Source organism: Monopterus albus, unplaced genomic scaffold, assembly GCF_001952655.1.
Source record: "Monopterus albus unplaced genomic scaffold, M_albus_1.0 scaffold60.1, whole genome shotgun sequence".
In the NCBI taxonomy this organism is placed as follows: Eukaryota; Metazoa; Chordata; class Actinopteri; order Synbranchiformes; family Synbranchidae; genus Monopterus; species Monopterus albus.
The window spans coordinates 319,694-339,652 of NW_018127940.1; the positions used below are offsets into that span (position 1 = coordinate 319,694).

Consider the following 19,959-nt stretch of genomic DNA (forward strand, 5'->3'; position numbering starts at 1 on the left):
GCAGGAGGCCCGCCTGGTGGTTCAGGCGCTCCATCTCGATCTGCAGCTGGTATGCCTCTCCTTTGAACTCCTGACAAAACCAGCAGATACAGTGGTACACATAATCAGTGAACAGAAGTACAAAGCTATACAAACAATACCAGCATTGCCTTTTAGGCACATCTGTCTTATTGCACATCAAAGCAAGTGCAACTACTTTATGAAGCTATTTTTATAGAGGCTTTGTACCTGTACAAAACGGGTTAACTAGGCCACATTATGAATCAAGCACCCAACATAAACACAGCTGGTATATGACAGAGCTGCTCTTACAGAGATAACTTCAGCAAAGTTAAAGGCATTAAATGAATAAGCCAGTGCAGAAGTGAATCACTACGTTTCAGCATATACAAGAATTATGCTGTTGCATTTTTAAACAGAAATACAAGACTGTACCTTGAGTTCTACAATCTGCTGCTTGACACTTTCCAGGTCTGTGCCTACAGGTGACATTGAATCCAGTTTGCTCTCCAGAATGTCCACCCAGTCAAACATACCCTGCGCACATGGTGGGAAACCATTGTTAGCAGCGAAAACAAAGCTTAGTGCACAGGGAGTCATGTTTCATACTTAGTGTCATGTTATGCAATAAATCTTCCAGCTGATCTATAGTACACCTGTGTGGTGGACAAATTAGGAAAAACAAATACAACAAACAAACAATTTAAACATTATCATCTCAAATTGGATTTTTTAAAATTAGATAAATTAAATCAGATGTGCAGAGGATTTCCACAATAAAAAATACTTCAGAAGAACTTTATACACAAGTTAAGCCAAGTTGAGCCAAATATAGAAAACACTATGCTTGGTGTTACCTCATAAAATCTTGGATTACATCATCTGACTGCAATAAAAAGCTGCATAATCTGTGGTTTCATCTGAGGGTCCTAAAAAGTAGCTGGCTCACAGTGTTGTTTAACTTTCTAATACATAAATATGTCCAGATGAGCAAGTACATGTAAATGCTCCTACATAAAGTCCTACAATCCCCCATACAATAAAAACAAAGAAAAAAAAAGACAGTTATTTTAGAAAGACTGGAATAAGCTTCCTAAGGGTTTTACCAAAGTCACCAAAAACCCTCAACTCTCAAAAGTGTTTGTGCTGCCATTGCAGTTCCTTGGAGCAGTGATCAAAGTACCTGCAGGCCATCTTGAAACTGCACAGCGGCCTGCATGGCCTCTTCCAGTCTCTCTACTCTCTCCTTCCAAGTCTTATTGAGATTCTCCCACGCTGAATTCACCTGGAAATTTACCACAAGCACTTTAGAACAATCCACATGTGGGCGATGGAATCTAACTGCACGAACACTCCAGAGTATCAGCACCAAGTACCTCATCAAGGCTTTTCTTTATCACAGGTTTATCAGGTTCCCCACATGCTGCCATAAGCTCAGCGCCCTGGTTTCGAACCACATCAAGCTCTTCCTGCAACCCGTCAATCTCCTCCTTAAAGCCCTGTAGAAATGTTTTAAAGAGCAGTGTTTAAACAAAGAAAAGCTCCATAGAATTATCCATTGGTTGATTGAGTAATTTCAATAATTCGGTAATTTCATCCTACCTCAACAAACTCCTGCTGCTGTTTGACGACTGACGGATCAACACCGGGCTCCTCCAGTTCTCTCAGCAGGTCTTGGCTGTCTTTGATGGTGACGATGAGAGCGCAGTGGTCGCACCAGAACTTGTCTGCCAGGTCCATTACATCCAGCAGCTTCACCTCCCGCTCCTCCAGCAAGGCCTGGATGTCATTCCACAGGAACACCATCTGGTCCAGTTTGTCTTGTACAGCTTGTGAGAAAACGTGACAATTACAATGAATACAACATAAATCAAACACACGTCGTACACCAACAAGTTTAAGGGGAAAATATTTGGGCTGTTTTTCTTGTTTCTTCCTCGCCTTCCTCTTCCAGCCCATCATGTACAATGAACTGAAAAATAAATAAACAAAATGCAATAAAATGAAACAAATAAGGTGGCATTATAAATACCTTTAGCAGATACATCCTTGTCTGCCCCTTCAGATCGTGCAATCATCTCCTCGCCTCGCTGCCTCAGGGTCTCGTAAGAAGGCTGCAGTTTCTCCAAATCCACAGAGACGGTTTTATTCTCAGTAATCTGCTCCTTGATTTTGTCTATCTCCACTGAGATGGACGGAGGCTGACGCAGGCGTTCAGCAATTCGTTCCAGAGATTCAAGCATAGGGTCAATTTTATCATGGAACTGGTGGAGAATAAACAAAGGAAACACCTTGGTTTATATTTATACTTTAGGTAACAATAGCATTCAAGAAACCAAGAGAAGGCAAACATTTGCTTCGAAAACACCCAGTGAACGTCTGCTCCTAACCTGGGTCGACTTGGAAATGGCCTCATCCAGAGTGGCAGCTCTCTGCGTTACATCAGCCTTGAGTTTGGTGTAAAGTTGGTCAGTAGCTGTGTACTTCTCTCTGATGGGCACTCCCTCGACTGGGCTGAGCTCAAGTAACTGTGGCCCGGTCTTATTCATCTTGTCAATGTGGGGCTTGTGCTCGGCAATCAGCTCTCTCATTTGCTGGAGAGGACATGATATTCGGTTTAGTTTTTAGAATTTAATAAAAGTGTCGGACTGAGCATCTGCTCCTGCTGGTTTATTACCCTGAGCTCCTCTTGCTGCTGCCTGAGCACGTCATATTCGATGGCAGGTGGGGGAAGCTGGCCGAAGGTGATCAAGGTCTCCTGAAGCCACGGCCACATCTCTTCATAGGTCTCCCAGAACTGACTGGCCAGAGACTGGGCTCGCTCCAGTTGCAGGCAGCGCTCTGAGTTCAGCTGACTGACAATACCATACTTCTCCAAGAGCGTCTGGGTCTTGGCCTGATTGAAAACCGAGAAGATCATTTAGCTTATGTGGATATTCTTAATAAATACCTGCCTGTTCCTAATTTCAAATAAATTCCTTTCACCTTCAAGATTTCTTTCTCCTCTGGGTTTTTGTTGTTCATGATGGCCTTTCCTGTTTTTGCAATCTCATCTACAGCATCTTTGTGCCTCATGATGTCCATGGAGTAAATCTGGAAAAGTAAAGAGTAAATTTGGCTGGATATGAGAAAACAAAGTGCTGTGTTTAATGTACTTTGTTTAAATTGAGGCCTGGGTCTATCCATATACACACACAAGCAGTATGACGGGCTAACCTTCTGGGCCTGGAGTTGAGCTGTGGTTTGTTCCGGCTCCAGCCTGATCTCGCCCATTGACAGCAGCTTCCTCTCAGCTTCAGTCAGCCAGACAAGCTCTGCATCTGCTGCCTGTTCAAACTGGAAACACAAAAATACTCAGTCTCTGATGCTCTCCACTGAGGAAAGCATTATTAATTAGAAAATACTGTGAAAAGTCCCTCTTTCTCTTAACGTAGAAGACAAAACCAAACGAGAAAAAGCTCTTCATTAACATCTCCGGTTTACCTGCTGTGACTTGAGTATGTCAGCGTTGATCTGGTCAACCTGCTGGGTGATGGCGTCACTCACGGCTCTGTACCGCTCATTAGTCTCAGTCACCAGCTTGTCCAGACCCTCACGAGTGTGCCACGGGATGAGATCCAGGAGAGAACTGCTCAACTCATTCAGCTTGTCGATCGCAGGTTTTTTGTCTTTGGTCTCCTTCAACACAGCCTTGACAAATTTAGATGACACACAAAAAGACACAGGTTTAAGAATAATGAGTACAAATATGTGTGTTTTTAGGCAAATAATGGTCTGTTTAAGGTATTTTGTGTTAGAACTTACATTATGTATTTATTTCTTTAAGATGAAACAAAAACTTTTATTGTATAAAGGCTGACCTTCTGCCTGCTTTGTGTATGAGTGAGCTTCTCGCCCACTGGCTCCTGATCAGCAAAAGTTTTGATTTCAGCCTCTACGTTCTCTAGCCAGGAGTTCAGGTCCTCACGAGTATGCTGTAACTTAGAGGAGAGACTCAAAACACGCTCTAGTGTCTTCAAAACGTTGTCACTCGTAGAGATGATCTCAGCATATTTGCTTTTTATACCATCCAGCTTGCTTTGGATAACAACCACATCATCACCTATAAATAGAAAGTAAATAAATTATTTACAGTCCTGAAAAAGGCTGACAACTGAGTGCTGAGATTCAGCTGTACACTGCCGCTGTGACAGCAATAAAAGAAGACATGCCTGTTGTTTGCTTCAGCAGCTCCATCCCATTAGAGACAGCTTGGTCAACATTCTTCTTCCTCAACTCAATATCACTTTGTAATGTCTAAAAATGAAACACAGCCTTAGAAAGCCATTGAGAGTGACAGGAGACTTTCCACTCTAGACAGTGACATATAAATCTTTCAAATGAACTGAAACATGATTGATGCAACTTAAATCAAGGGACAACATATTGTCTGGCCTGAGGAGGAGTGTGTACCCATTGTTCTGCCAGCTGCTTTTCAAGAACATCAGTTTTGTAGTCCTCCACAGACACTTCATTCAGCCTCATGTGCACCTCGTTGAGCCAGTTCATGAGCGCCACTTCATCTTCTCCAAACAGCTGGGAGTTTGCCAGAGCTTGCTGCAGCATCTCTGCTTTCTTCCTGCATCGCTCCTGGAGCTCTATGTAACTGGCCTGGGTGGCATCTAGTTTGGACTGAACAAACTCCTTATTGTCGACTGAGCTCACGGTTTTGAGCATCTGACCCAGGCTGATGGCCTGAACCAGGTCTTTACTGTGATTCATAATCTCCTCCTCTAAGCCCTGACCGCAGGGGATGGGAAACCAAGGATGTATGACAGAAACAGAAAACACACAAATAAAAGAAATATATGAAACTTCCAGTTTAAAGAAAAACAGAACAGGAAATAATGAAAAGCACAAACTTAAAGTAACAAGCAAAATGAATAAAACTGATTTCAGACGAACACAGCCAATTGTGTCACCCAGCACATATGGTAATACTGTAAATGATGGATTCTACCTTATGCTGGGAGATCTGATCTTCCAGCTTAAATGTCTCGGTGCTGATTGGCTCAGAGTTGGCCAAGCGTTTCTCTGTGGCAGGAAGCCCATCGTGGAACTGCTGAGTGACCACTAAGATGCTTTCCAGTTGCTTGTGCCTAGCACATGATGATAACAACAGCAGTGGATTAGAAACAAAGTACAGGTGAGTTAATTTATCTCTAACCTATTAATAAATATCTGTTATTGGAAAGCATAAGTAACATTTATTGGATATGAATATCCAGTATTAAAGAGCTGACTAGCTGCTAGTGGTAGCTTCATATGTACTGTACAAAAGCATCAAGTTTTTCATTTAATTCTTAGCATGTTAGAAAAAAGAGCAATTCCTAAAATGTTTGACTACTCCTTTAGGCTTCACTGGGAGGAAAGTAAAGGTGAATCCAAGTCTGGTATTCTTGATAAATTCTAAATATTCATCGAGCCAAATCTAGACAAAACACATTCATTTAGGTCAAAAAATGCTTTAAATGTTAGGAAAACTCTTCATTAGTAACATTTCATTCTGAAGAATTGAATTTACAAGAGCATTTACACTACAGTTACATTACATCACAGTCGATACAGACCTGTTTTCAACCTTCTTCAGCAGAGTGTCCCACCTCTGCCCCAGGCATTCGATCTCTTTTGCAACCTTCTCCTTATCCACAGATTCTGCCAGCTCCACAACCTTCCCTCCCTCCTTTTTTATCAGCTCCACCGTTGGCTTTTGGTCATCTAGCAGTCTCTGTAAAAGCTGTCAAAGATAAACAAAGGAAGAGAGTTACTGGGCGCCTTTAACACACTGACTGTGAGCTTTGCTTTGTGGTGAAAAACATTAAATCTAACAGGCACAAATTAAGTTGTATGTGACACGTTCATGTTTAATAATGGATGTCAATTAAATAAGATGAATGGCAAAGTCATACTGCTGCATTTGACTGTCTAATGTTGACGTGTTAAGACTAAAGTAGACGGGTTTTATGTTCTGTGTACAGTGAATCACTGTGCTTAGCACAGTACATGTTTGTGTGTGATACTGACTTACTTTCTGCTCTTGTATCTGTGCCTTGACAACTTTGAACTCTACAGATGGAGGTTTCTGATTGGACACAAGCTCGTCTGTATCAGTCAGCCAGCTGAGCAGGGACTCCAGAGCATCCTGGAACCTCCCACAATGCAACAGGGCTTCGTGAAGCTGGGCTGAACGTTCAGCAATCTGACCACATTGTAAACATAGAGTCAGTTGTTGTAAGGCTAAATTAAGCAGCTCCCCAGTAATTAATGAAACCATAATACTATAACAAATATTAAGCTAGTACTGTCAACACGCTCTGTATTTTCGCTAGTGACTAATAGTCACAGGAACGCATCAACCAGTCAGACTGGCAGTACATGACTAATAACCTTTTTACTGAGAGTATTCCACTTTGTGTTGACACCCTCCAGGTCATCCTCGAGCTTCCTGGTGCTAGTGCCTTTGGCAGCATTTTGGATCAAACCTTGGCTGAGGAAGTTGATGTCTTGAAGCTGCATCTGTATTGGATCAATCTCCTCTTTCTGGAAAGCCTAAAGACACAGAACAATTCACAATTACTGCTCCAATTGTTAAAAGACCAAACATTTTAATTAGGCATTAGTTGTGTTACTGAACTAGAGCAAGTTATTAGACTCCTTCTGAATAATTCCCCTTTCCATAGTGTTTTAATTACAATATTGCGCCATGTTTTGATTCTGCATTATAAAAGATAACATTTGTGTTGATGAGGTCATAGTAATGTTCTCTAAAATATCAGAAAGGCAGCACTAAAAATACATAAAATTGGATGCTCTACAATATATGGAAAAAGTTATCCCACTTCCTGAGACACAACGGCCATGGCATCACTTTCAGCTGACATAAACATCTCTCTATCCTGTCAGCAACTTCTGAAAGGGCAGAGCACAGCTAACAGCTAAAGCACAGCTGTGCTTTACACAGACAGGCATCCAGGCTGAACTAGTGAGCAAAACCTAATTCACCCATCATGTAATCATAACCAGTAACAAGTCATCTAATAGTCATATCATGTAGTGAAACAAGCTGCACCAGCAAATAGGCAAATGAAGGAAGCAGCTATTTTTAGGCACCTGTGAGGAGAAATAACTCATAGGGTCGACTTCTGGATATGCAGTGATGGCATTCAGTAAGGCCTCTATCTCATGCGCTCCTGTGTGGTGGAATGGCTGTAAACCCATGGGCAGACAGGCCTCCACTGACTGTAGAAACTCCTCCAGCTCCTCCATGCTGTACTTAGATGTTCCTAGTTGCACAGTACATGGTTTTGTTTGCTGGCAGCTCTCGATGGGCAGAGTTACAGAGTTTCCATATGTCTCAGGCTGCGTCACCACCACACTCACCAACTCACATTTGCCCTGAGGTGATACATCCTCTAACAGCCCAGCAGCGGATAGCTCATCACAGTCTGTTAAAGTCCTTGAACGCCATCCAGAACAGCTGTTTGGAGCTCTGGGGTCTGACCCCGAAGATGTCCTCCCTGTGGAGTGCTTGTATTCTCCATTGGTCAGGGTATCAGTTTCATTCAGCTCACCCACACCTGATTCTGCCTTCTGTGGCTCCTGGACCAAGCTACTACTATGATAAAGAGACTGGTTGTCCCTTGCAGGTGAGAAAGGAAACTCCTCCTGCCCTGAGCTGAGTGAGCGCATAGTTTTCAGGTCCCCAGACATATGCCTTGCTTCTGAAGATGACAGACTCCTTGTACCGGCACCTGTTCTTTTGTGGGATCGATGAGCATGCCGATCCCTCTCCACAGTAGGACTGTATAAACCCGAGTCCTCTTCAGATGTCAGTGAGCTGGTCACACTCTGCCCTCTCTTTCCATTGATCAACCCCGGCCTCTCCACACTCCCGGAGCACAAGGTTCCACTGCGGCTGGTATACTCGACCAAATTAGCGGGAGCAAAAGTCCGCCATGATCTGCGATGCTGTGGATGGTCCTTCTTCTCTCCTCCCTGGAGTCGTGACTTAGGCAGTACTGTATCGGTCACCCTGATTATGTTCCCATTGAGTTTAAGTCCATCAAAGACCACACGCTCGTCTAGCAGGGCATGCTTTTGGGTTCGGAGCTCAAATGAACTAGAAGCAGTGAGAACTCCATTTCCACAGAGGCTGCTGAGGTCTAAGGTACGGTGTGTGTAAGGGAGGGTACCTGTGAAGTGCCGGGAAGAAAGACTGCCTTTAGACCCCGAGTCTATCTGCTCATTGAGCCGGACGGTGTCATAAATGGATCTCTGGGGCACATAGCAGTCATCAATGTTCAGGTCCTCCTCCTCCCCCTTCCTCACACAGGAAGGGTTTTGTCTGAGGCAATCTGGTCTGCTCAGTGGTTTACCCATGCTAAAACAACTGCTCAAGAGAAGATTAAGAAATCCTTTGAGGTTATATGTTGCTTTAGTGCACACCGAGTAATTTGAAAAGAAGCATAGGGTGAATACATGGGAAGGGACTGTGTGCAAAATAATAATTTTTCTCCTCTCTTAAATGAGAAGATAAATAACTACTAAACTTTTCCACTTGTTATTCTATGTAAAACTGACAATTGTTCAAGGAGATTTTTTTCAAATATGAATATGCATCTATCTATATTTAAAAAAATAAAGGCTTTAGAAATACAAATATGTCAAAATTGGATTTAAAAAATCCCAAACATATGCTAGGATGGTATAGCAGTTTCATACTCTGTATTAGCAATGAATGAAAATCCAGTCTTTCAACACAGTCACCGCTCCCAAAAACATTCCCCTAGGCTCTTCTACATGCAGAGTGAAAACTTAATCACTGGTCCTCTGGTCCAAAGTGCTTTTTAAACTCCTGAAATCCTCACAGCATCCGTACAAGCTAAAGGAACATCTTCAGTGCAAAGTGAAAACATCCACAGACAAATCCAGCAGGCTCTACCGAAAACTGTCGGCAGCTCTGAGGAGAGCTGGTACTCCTAGATAAACAAAAAAGCCTGCCCTTTCTCCCATCGCTCCCCTCGCAGTGACAGACACCCTCCTGGCAGAAGGCTTCATGCCCCGCCCCCGCTCATTATTCAGACAACATCTGCCACAACTCCATTTGTGCTCAGAGCCACTCCGGCACATGTTGATTGGTGGACACATGACCGTTTCTAATTTCCCCTTATGTCTGCATGGCCCATACGACTTCGCTTCTAAACCATCTTCTCCTGCATCCTGACATATTCACTCACTTTCCTTCTTCATGTTCTTTTAGAGACCAAGGGAATGGGGAGGGGAAACGGTATGCATAAGCTTTAAAAAAAAAAAAAAAGAGGGAGAGAGAGAGAGAGAGAGAGAGAGACCAGAAGGCACCAGCATCTCCCACTCTGATGACTTCACCCTATGCTGAAACAGATACACATTTTTCTTTTTTTTCTCCCTTCGCCCTCTGTTTTCTTCTTGTAAGCGGTTGCTGTGGACCCTGCAGATATTCTTAATTACTGTGGAATGCTGAGGGAGGCACAGATCCCAGGTAATTTAACACCGACAACTCTGCCAAGTGCATGAAGGGGCTTTTTATGTCCATTGACTGACTGGGTTAGGAGACGAAAGGAGTGTAGAGGAGATAATGAGAGGAATTTATTTTTGTTTCCTAGATTGTCTCCACCACAGTAGATCTACAAAGAGCTGAACGATCCCAACTTCCTTGTCCAGCTCTGCACAGGTGAGAAGAGACAGAAATGGGACTAGCAGAGATAAATAAGCCGCTAAGATCAGGTGGGATTTTAAAAAGGGATGCTCAGCCACTGAAATGCAAACACTTTTAAAATATTCACGCTTTTGGATATATGAATAACAAATTATTCCTATTTTCCTACAGTAGCTGATATAAGTTCCTTTGTCCACATTGTCCCATATATCTTTGAAACTTTGTGAGTTTCTATGAATCATTTTTAGGCAGTTGAAAAAAAAATCTCTTTCAGTACCAGCATACATCATCCTCTCAGAAAAATCTGGCACAGACAAAGTTCAACAGCAGCATGGTGGCAAATTCTCTTGACCTTGATCTTCAGGATGAATACAGATTGTGAAAACAAGGCTTCTCAATCCTTTTGACATTTTGGGTTATAAGGGATACAAAAAACAATTCTAGTAATCGTACACCACCATTTTACCAGAACCACACATATAAATTGCTTGTTCTGTCTGTCTAGTGGTCTAAAACTAAAAGATATTGTTACTACCATGGAGGAATTAAAAAACAGCAAATACACACTTTAGTTAGAACCAACAATTTTGCAGTTTTGCTTAAAAATGACTTAAACAATTAAAAGATTATAAATATTGTTGCTATTTTATCTTTTTTTCCAATTAACAAGATAAGGTAAAACTTTTTATGACTGGTTCAGGTAATGAAGAAGCGGACACAACATTCATCTTGTAATTAATGGGCGTTGTGTCACTATCACTATCACCAATGCGCTGTGGGATTGTACAGAGGATTGTTTTCAAACTGGTCCTCTATTAATCAGGTTCAGCTGAGGAATGCTTTAGTTCTGTGTCAGAACCAAACATTTTAAACCTCCGATGAATAGAAAACGCAACACAATCGACCTGCGCCAAAGACAATGTGTACTCCACCCTCTGTATATAGAAACTGGCTCAGTTTCATGTTTCACTTTAAAGAGAGTGTATCATCCCTGTGTGGCAGAGAGTGAGCTACAATATGATTCACAAGGTGGAAATTGCTGTTTGAATTGAAAGACACACTGATGTAATGTCTGAACAGCACCCAAGTCAACCCCCAGCGGTGCTGAGTCACTAGAGCAGCCCTTTAAGGCATACATAAAGATACATACAGTGTGAACACTACTAGGAATCTCATGAGAAAAACAAGAGTAAACTCATGAAGTCAGGCATGTCTGCTTCAGAACATGACCTAAAATGGTAACAGCACATGAAAAAGATGAATCCAAGTGCTGTCTTTCTTTCTCATCAACTGCCAATAAGGCCCTTGTACAGTACCTGCAGCAACAAGAGTCTGATCCACTGAATATAAAGCTGAATATGACACAATTGTGTATTGTTTTCATGCTGCAACACTGCTTTGCTCTTTTTGATGCTAAGTACTGGTATAAATGAGCACAAAGGGAATTTCCCGCAGCAGATGATGCCATATATGCCCTCTCAACCGAGACTGGTGACAGGACAAAGAAGGAGATGAAAACATGTGCCATGGCAACGCTGCTCAGCAACAATTGGAATCAATCATTTGCTCTGCAAGCTCTGCTACCCCGGTGATATTTTAATCTGCGTTACTCAACTGGAAAGTGGTGATGTAGCCCTACTATGTGAGCACCGCAACCCAGTAATGGAAAAATAAAATCCCTTGACCTACATCTCAGAACAGATCAGTGTCACTTGCTTATACACAGCTGTTTGGGTTATCGTTCGGTATTGCTACGCATCGATGGTACAACAAATGAAGTTGTGTTTCATCATTTCAACCCTAAATATGAGTTACTCCTCTTTTGGGAAACTCCACAGGAATTTATAGGCTTTTAAAATATTTTGCATCTGTCTGGAAATCTAGCTAAAGGCTACCCCCTTGTTTTATCCTCACTGATACCAAAAGAGGACTCCATGAGTCTATGGAAAAATCGGATGAATTGAAAACAGACCATTAGGACAATTAAGAAGCTGTGTGGTATGTCTGTACTGCATATATGATTATCTTTATGCAATGCTGATGTTTAGTACAAATATTTTAATACATCACACTAAAGCATTGTGGATCATAAAATTCATTGGTATATGTGCATCTTTACACCAGCTATAACATCTTTTACCAGTGTGTACTGATAAGTTTTCATAATTAATACTCTTGGGTCATCATTCTGAAAAATGCAAATACAAGCAGTATTAAACATAAAGGCAAAATTACATAGCGTCTACTTTATTTACAGTATCAGAATGCATTTTGACTTTTGAGTGATATATAATCACAGTGAATGAACTGACTGTTAGGTTAAACAGTGCAGTATATCCCCAACATTCAGGTCCCTTTCATGTTAGAGTACATTTAGCAAACTAGCTTCATATTTGCACAAGCCTTAATTGGCGCTCAGCCCCGCACTGAATTCTACAGGGTTTCAGGACATTTTAAAGATCCCTATACTAATAGAGATGGTGTCAGACTGTGAAGGTTCCCAAGAATAAGAACAACAATATCAGTGTTAAGAGATCAAGATGCAAGGCTGGCTTCATCACTGAATCGAGTGGCGCGCTGCTGGCGAGCATCCGGCTGTGACGGTCCATCCGTCCTGCACCATCAGTGCATTTAGGCTGCAGCTCTTTTGTTAACAACAGATGCTCTGAATGAACCAGCAGTCCCCTGGGGACTGCCACGTATGTAGCGAGTGAATTCAGTGAAGAGCCTGCTGGTAATCTGCCCTGATGCCAGGTTTTGTGACTTAAGCATCTAAAATATCATGTGTTTGTTTTAGGCAATGTATAAGAAAACTAGGATACATTAGAGCATTTAGCCTAGATGAATCATATCACAATAAAATAGCACCTCTCAATTACTGCCAATTTGAAATGCAAATAAGGCAATTAATTTACTGGTAACAATGCTTGGACTGGAAAAAAATCATATGACTTGTGTTTAAACACTGAATTTCATCAGCAAAATGTTTTGTTGCATGTTGGACTTTTTAATTTAGCAGAGATGAAAAGACTGAATCTGTTTCAATGCTGCTATACTGCATGTGAATAAATAGAAAGAGCAAAAGTGTTAATTATCAGTACACGTTACTGGGAAGAAATATTTAATAGTATATCTGAAAATGTCCCAAGTGTCTCATTATTTTGAATATGGTGATATTTGGCAAGTTTAAAGAAGTAGGGACAGTGTTATTGTTGTCATTCTGCTGTTAATTTGCCTACTTACATGTACAGTATGACAATATAATTCAGGCCAAAACACTGCCTACTTACATGTATGACAATATAATTCAGGCCAAAACAAAAGGTGGCACATTGAATATTACTTTACAGACTAGTTTGAAACAAATGAAAGTACAAATACACAGCGACTGCATGTTGCAGCTTCAACTATTGTTATTTCAGTGAGTTTAATACTCTATATAAGATGTAAGAAAGTGATGTAGGAGATAAACGTCTGGGTCGCCAGAACCAGTGTAGAGTCATTACTGATGTGCAAAGCAAACTAAGCATAGCTAAATGTGTGAAGAAATATGAAGTCCCTCTGGAACAATTATATCATCTGGATCCCTACTGTAGCTATTCATACTGCTCCCCCGAGGGCACCAAACAAACAGCTGCAAATGTAATATGGGTGCAGCTGTTGACAGTGATCTACCACACTTTGAATATATCTGAAATTACAGCAGGATATAATCAATTCATTTACTTTTTAAACCAAATGAAAATGAAGGAATCTGAAATGATCTATTTAGGCCCATGAATGGAAAACTGGGGACATCATACCTTAAATGCCTCCAGCTGTTGGTTGATGATGTCTGTCTCCATGCCGACTGCCTCCTGGGACGCCTCTTTGTCCACAGCTCTGCTAAGTAGATCTTCGGCTTGGTGAAGTTTACCATACAGCTCCTCTAGCTTGGTGAGTGTACTCTGCACCTGCACCTCTCTGCCTTTGGCTCTGTCCAAGAGTTTACCACACTGCTTGCTCAGAGTGTCCAGATCTCTCTTCAGGCCTAACAGGTCAGGTGAGGACTCAGTCTCTAGCATCTTCTTACAGCTGTCTCCAGCATTGGCAGTGTTAGCCATCAGCTCTTGCAGCTTAGTCACAAAGCCTTGAATGCTGTCCTGCTGTTCTTTAAGACTGGCCAAATCAAGATCCAGAGGAGCCATGCTGTCCAGCTCATCATCTAGGTCGGTGAAACGAGAAAACATTTCCCGGATGCTGTTCTGGAACTGCCCAATACCCTGCAGTTTACCCTCCAACACCTGGCATGTCTCCTCCAGTTTCTTGTTAAGGGTGCTGTAGTCTTTTTCTATGTTGTCAGCCTGCAGTAAGAGATCTGTCACTCCATCAGTGTCTGGTACATCTACTACAAGAGCCTTGGCTAAGCTCTTCAGGTGCTCTATTTGGTTCTGAACTGCCTCTAAACTCTTATGCTGGGCTTTCATGTTGGTCAAGTTCTTGTTGCTATGTGCCTGTGTTCCCTGTGATTCATAGACATCCATCTGCTTCTTAGCTCCCTCAAGCTGACCTTTTGCTTCTTTGTAGGAATCATTAAATTCTTTAACCGTGTGTGAGATCTTCTCCAGGGACTCCCTCTTGCTCTGCAGACCCTCCAATACGTTGTCCACTCTTTTCCCAATGTTAGCCTTCTCGTCTTGTATAACTTCAGTGTCGGTGTTGGCTACATCAAGGAGACTATCTGCAGCTGCGTTGAGCTGCTCCACCATCCCTCTGTGCTTGTCAACATCCTTCTGGAGAGCTTTCACCTGAGAAATGGTGCTTTCAACAACAACAGGGTCAATGGTGAGTTTGATTCGACCCTCGCTAGCTTCACACTCCTGGATCCAAGAGCTGAGCTTCTCCGCATGCTCCTGAAATTTCAGAGATCTCTGCAGAGCAGTCTGGAGTTTGTCGGCCTCCTCCACAGAGTTCTTCTTCACCTCCTCCCAGTTGGAAGAGAGGGTAGCGAGCTGCCCTTGTAGTGCTAATTTTTCTGCACCATCAGTGTTTTGCAGAAGCCTCTCCCCTTCCCCAATGATTGTATTATAAGCCTCTTCGTGTTCACTGACAGCCTTCTGGACTTTACTGTGATCCTCCAGGGTTTGTTGCAGGACATCCACTTTGGTAGAGACTGACTTGGGCTTAGATTGGTCCTGCAGCTTTTCGCCCAGCCATGACTGGAAGTCTTTGGAAGTCTGATGAAACTGCTGAGAGCTGGTAAAGGTTGAATTCAGCTGCTCAATCTGTTTTGCTACAATAGAGAAACATGGAAAATACTGAGTTAAATCAAGTGACAGTTTTTACACAGCTCAATTCTCTAATTCATTCTACACCTCTGATATAATTGAGTTGGCAATCTCAGTTTAAACTAACCTGTACTAAATGCCAAATAAAAATGAGTCGCAAAACAAACTGCTGAAATACAGCCTTGACCTGTTTGCCACATAGTAAATATGTATATTCTACAGTGACACAACACAAACAGAACGATTCTTTCTTCCCAAACATGACAACATTGCATTATTAGGTGAAGTTAAAAGGCCAACCTGCTTTCTCTTCCAGTTGTTTGAAAGGTTTGCTGACACTCTCCAGCTGCCTGGCTAAGTCTGCTTTCAGATAGTCCTCAGTCACCATCGCTATGAGCTCTGTGCTGATGGCCTCAGCCTCCTTCAGCTTCTTCCTCTCCTCTCTCAATTGACCTGAGATATTATGGACATCCTCCAGCTGCTTCTTCACAGCATCGGGCTGGGTGCTGTGGCCCTGATGGTTGGTGAGCTGATGCTCCAGCTGAGTGGCACTCTGGCTGAGACTCCTCAGTAACTCCTGAAACTGCCCTGTCTTCACCACAGCACGGTCAATGAGGCTGTCTCGCTGGTCTAGCTGTCCTGTGAGGCCTTGCCACTTCTGGGTGATGCCAGCGAGCTGCTCCCTCACCAGCTTCCCACTTGAAGGGTCCTGGGTGCCTGAAGAGTTTAGGATGGATGAGGCAGCTTCCTCGAGTTGCTCATATTGAGGTTTACGGCTCTTAAACTCATTCTGGAGGATCTAGAGGGAAAAAAAAGGATAAACACTACATCACAAAAACAGAGGAAATACTGGTAATAAGTGTACAGTCTCAAAATCATTCACAACAACTTCTACCATCCTTACCTGAACTTGTTGCTTCTGCATTTTAAGCATGTTTGGGTCTATTGAAAGGGGCCCAAGGACACTCATCATCAGCTCCTTCTCTGAAAGCCACTGACGAAGCTGCAGCTCAGTTGTCTGGAAGGTGTCGAGATTTTTGTTGGACTGCTCCAGGTGCTGCTTTCTCTCCTCTAAAGAACCGCTGATATCGGCCCAAGCAGCATCTGAGCAGGAGGGCAGAACAATCACACCAGTCTGCATTAGTCAGCACAACAGCACCATTCTATCCTCTGTCCCACTGTTCTCCTAGCAAAACTCCCACTGTGCAGGACTTGGCATTACAAATGTGCTAATTTAAGTGGTTTAGCAGAGAGCAGATACTGAGACAGGGTTACCTTGTGTTCACATGCATGTAGTGGCAGGATGAATACCAGAAATAATGTCTCATATGTACCACTGTGTAAAAACATTTACTCAAAACCCATTCCGTAATGAGATACATCAGTGAGACCCAACATACCTCTGACAGTTTCTGTGACACAACACCTTGGTGCATACCTATTTCCGCCAGCAGCTGTTTCCATTTTGCTGCCTCAGGAGAGTTTGGATGAGCCTCAATCAAGTTGAGGAGCTTCTCTCTGAGCTTCTGGAGCTGCTCCTGCTTTTGCTTCATATCATCTTCAAATGTCTGATAGAATAAAATCATATATGAAAGCTGAATCCTGTGCTCTCAAAGAAAAGGGTTATATGACTCTTAGTCATAAAAAAGTCCGCTCAGTTTTAGAACCTAATTAAACGTAATAGTCTATTTGATGAGTGACAATCACACTTCAGTACCTTCTGTTGCTCAAGCTGTGTTTTCACTGAATCTTTTTCTGTGGTTGTCTTGTGCCACGATGCTGCCGTCTTTTTCATGTCCTTCAGCCACTTCTTCATATCCTCTGTCTCCTTTTGGGCCTCCTTCACCTGCTGCACCAAACCACTCAGCTCTGCAGCTCGACCCTTCAGCGCTTCTCCGAGGCTTGCGTATCCCTCATTGACGAATGACATGCTCTGCTGAATTCCCATCAGCTCTGAGAACATACAAAACAGTTCTATCAAGTTAAAGTACCAGGAGTTTATAATCAAATTGTCATAATGAGATTATGATAACAGGCATGCACCGCGTTATGTTTCTGTATATTCCTGATATGAGTGAGGAGAGTATGACCAGCTAGCTGCTAGTGGAATTCAAGCATTTGTGGAAATAATCATTCTAACTGCAGACTTAACAATAAGCTACAGAACATGATGAATTTTAAAAAAAGATGTTTGGCCTCATGCAAGAACCACTCACACAAACAGATTAGCTCTTAGAAGACATGTATGAGTGTTTAAAGGAAACCTGTGCACTGAGTGTACAACAGGGGAGAAAACGGCTGTTTTACATAAGAACTACGGCGCCTTAAACTGAAGGAACCAGGCGTAAAATGTTATAGAAAACAAAATACAAAGAAAAAATGAAAAAAATATTTGCTTGCTATTTCATCACAGTATCAACAGCAGTGATTTTCAAAAGTTCATCGCAGTGGGGAGTCACCAGAGTCATAGCAGTGTTTTGAAAGCTGACAACAGTGCCAATACAGCAGACCACAAACAGTTTTTTTTACAAAGCAGCATTGATTACCTTTACTGGTTAGGTAGGAATGGCTCGCTGGACCACCACCATTAGTAATAGCTGATGCAAAGACATAAGACAAAGCTTGTTTAAAGGACAGGCAGACTGACTAGGACTGTTGACAACTGTCCATGTTTTCTAATGGTTAGTGATTATCCAGCATTCAGAAGTGCACCCAAACACCACACTCCCATTCCACTGGATGATTCAAAGGAACTGTTAAGTGCGCTCATGTTTACCTGACGTGTTAAGGGTCTTCGTTTTGGCTGGGGATGTGAGGAAAGTGATGAGGCTGCACAGTGCTGATCCTTTATTGTTCAGGTCCTGGACAGCAGGAGCTTTGGATGTCCATTCATCTAATAAACCCTGATTAAAGCATAGTCAGATAGATTAACTGCATATACCGTGGTAGCAATGGATATGAGAGCCTATTATACTCTATTAAAGAACACTTAGATCTATCTATTGCAAAACACATGTATGTAACATCAATGGTTTCTGTTTCAGCACCTTATGTGCAGTAAGATCAAATATATATAGGAATGACATTGTCTTGTGGCAGACTAGATTTCATTTCTTGACTCACAGTGACCATCTGCAGGTCCTTCTCCAGGCTTTTCTCACTGCTGCTTGGCTGAACTGAAGGTACTTTCTCACTGGTCTCCTCCAGCCATTTGTTGAGAGCACTGGCTGAAGATCTGAACTCTCCCAGCTGATCCTGACAAGATGATACCTCTTCTTCCCTGCAATAGAAAAGAATCTCATTTCATACATTCATGTATAAATGAGTACATAATTAATTGTTAAAAACCAAAGACCATCTTTTCCTGTCCTGTGTTCTCACTTACTTTTCTTTGACAGTGTCTTTGAAGGTGCTGAAAATATTTGAGAGATTGTCCATCTTCCTCTGGATCTGGGCTTTGTTTCCATCAGGGCTTATTTCAGACAGCTCTTTGGACAGATTCTGCAGCTTTTCCAAATCACTGGCATGTTCAGCCATCTCAGCTTTAGCATTCTACAGTTAGATTACAATAGTCAATCAATCAGTGCAATATAAAGTAGCATTTTTGGTTAAAGACACCAAATATATCCATTCAGTATACTTACCTGCATTAGCTGAGACAGCTCACTGAGGGTTTTCCCTGGGCCGTCTGTATCATGCAGGTCTTGTGAACGCTTCACAACAAACTGCTGGAGTTTGTCTGCGACCGTCTCAAACTGCTCCACCTTTTCTTTCAGCTGCTCCAGCTGGGAAACTTTTTGCTTGTGTTTGTCACAAGCATCAAAGAAGCGCTGGGAGAGAGCATCCATCTTTGACTGCAAAAGCGCAGCAGCAGAGGGATCAGCTGTCTCCACAAACTTCTTCACCTTGGCTTTCATGGCTGAGATGCTGCTCTGGCGACTTGCTATGTCCTGGTCTAATGCCTTAAAAAGCACAGGGTGGACAACAGCAAAACACCAAATCAACTGCTGAAACACAAATTAACAGATACAATATAGTTAATGAGCTGCTGAAATGATGACAAGAATACACACTGCTTCTTTGCTGAGGATTTCTCCAATAGATGTAGAGTCTAGGGGAATTTGTCCTTTCTCTTTCATACTGGCCTCCACTCCCTCCATCCATCCCATCATCTCATCCAGCCCGTCCTGGACACTCATGGAGCGAGTCAGCGTGATCTGCAGTTTCTCATTTCGATCACTTATAGACTTGGACAGGTTGTCATAACGCTCCACTATGTCATCTGCAACACAAACAAATCGGGTTATGTTTAGAACATCTTCTGACTGTTTGGGGCACATGGTAAAATAAACATTTCCAAGCAAAGCAGGAACTTATTTATGAGTTTGTTATGTCTATAATTTTGACAAAGGATAACAGTCACAAGGTCTTAGTAGAGTAAAATGGGCAAAACAGACACGACTGAAATACTCTGACAGCGATTTCACACAGATAAATTGTGTTAAAAGTAGAACAGATATGGTGGACAATTTGTGGTATGTTGACGTTTTTGTTTTCTGCAAATTGACAATCTGACGTAATGACCCTCCAACTTGCAGTAACAAATTATATGATGAGCCTTTTGCAGAACTACAAAGTTTATTAATTTCAAGTTGCAATTTAAAATCCTTCAGTTTAAAAACTTTGCAGTGTCTGTGAAATTTCAGCCTGCATAATTAAAAGCCTAAATCCTGACCTCGTTATCAGTGAAGACAGACGCTAACATTTACAGTACATTCTCAGGTATTATGAAGACAAACTCTGCTCCCTCCCTTTGACTGTTCACTCACCCACTGTCTCCTGGATCTCATCTGGGTTACTCAGCAAATCTCCTTCAGATGTTATCAAACACTCAGCTGTTTTGCGTAGTGTATCAATAGCAGTCTGATATCCCATCATCTGACCTTGTAGTGCCTGTGG

At 42.2% G+C, this 19,959-nt stretch overlaps 1 protein-coding gene across 1 annotated transcript in view; it reads right to left on the reverse strand.

Annotated features, from left to right (window-relative positions):
• The window catches only part of dst (dystonin), a 95,274-nt gene that overhangs the window by 16,341 nt on the left and 58,974 nt on the right, over positions 1 to 19,959 (reverse strand). Inside the window, 30 exon segments of the mRNA XM_020603094.1 lie at positions 1 to 70; positions 436 to 537; positions 1,184 to 1,285; positions 1,377 to 1,499; positions 1,603 to 1,829; positions 2,033 to 2,264; positions 2,391 to 2,594; positions 2,678 to 2,896; positions 2,986 to 3,093; positions 3,217 to 3,336; positions 3,484 to 3,690; positions 3,861 to 4,102; positions 4,212 to 4,296; positions 4,453 to 4,779; positions 5,000 to 5,138; positions 5,610 to 5,776; positions 6,068 to 6,238; positions 6,427 to 6,588; positions 13,537 to 15,005; positions 15,301 to 15,799; positions 15,905 to 16,104; positions 16,439 to 16,568; positions 16,718 to 16,953; positions 17,547 to 17,597; positions 17,777 to 17,903; positions 18,124 to 18,280; positions 18,386 to 18,552; positions 18,645 to 18,962; positions 19,074 to 19,282; positions 19,830 to 19,953. The exon segment at positions 1 to 70 is cut by the window's left edge and continues 2 nt beyond it. Coding sequence (XP_020458750.1) covers positions 1 to 70; positions 436 to 537; positions 1,184 to 1,285; positions 1,377 to 1,499; positions 1,603 to 1,829; positions 2,033 to 2,264; positions 2,391 to 2,594; positions 2,678 to 2,896; positions 2,986 to 3,093; positions 3,217 to 3,336; positions 3,484 to 3,690; positions 3,861 to 4,102; positions 4,212 to 4,296; positions 4,453 to 4,779; positions 5,000 to 5,138; positions 5,610 to 5,776; positions 6,068 to 6,238; positions 6,427 to 6,588; positions 13,537 to 15,005; positions 15,301 to 15,799; positions 15,905 to 16,104; positions 16,439 to 16,568; positions 16,718 to 16,953; positions 17,547 to 17,597; positions 17,777 to 17,903; positions 18,124 to 18,280; positions 18,386 to 18,552; positions 18,645 to 18,962; positions 19,074 to 19,282; positions 19,830 to 19,953 — 6,694 coding nt within the window.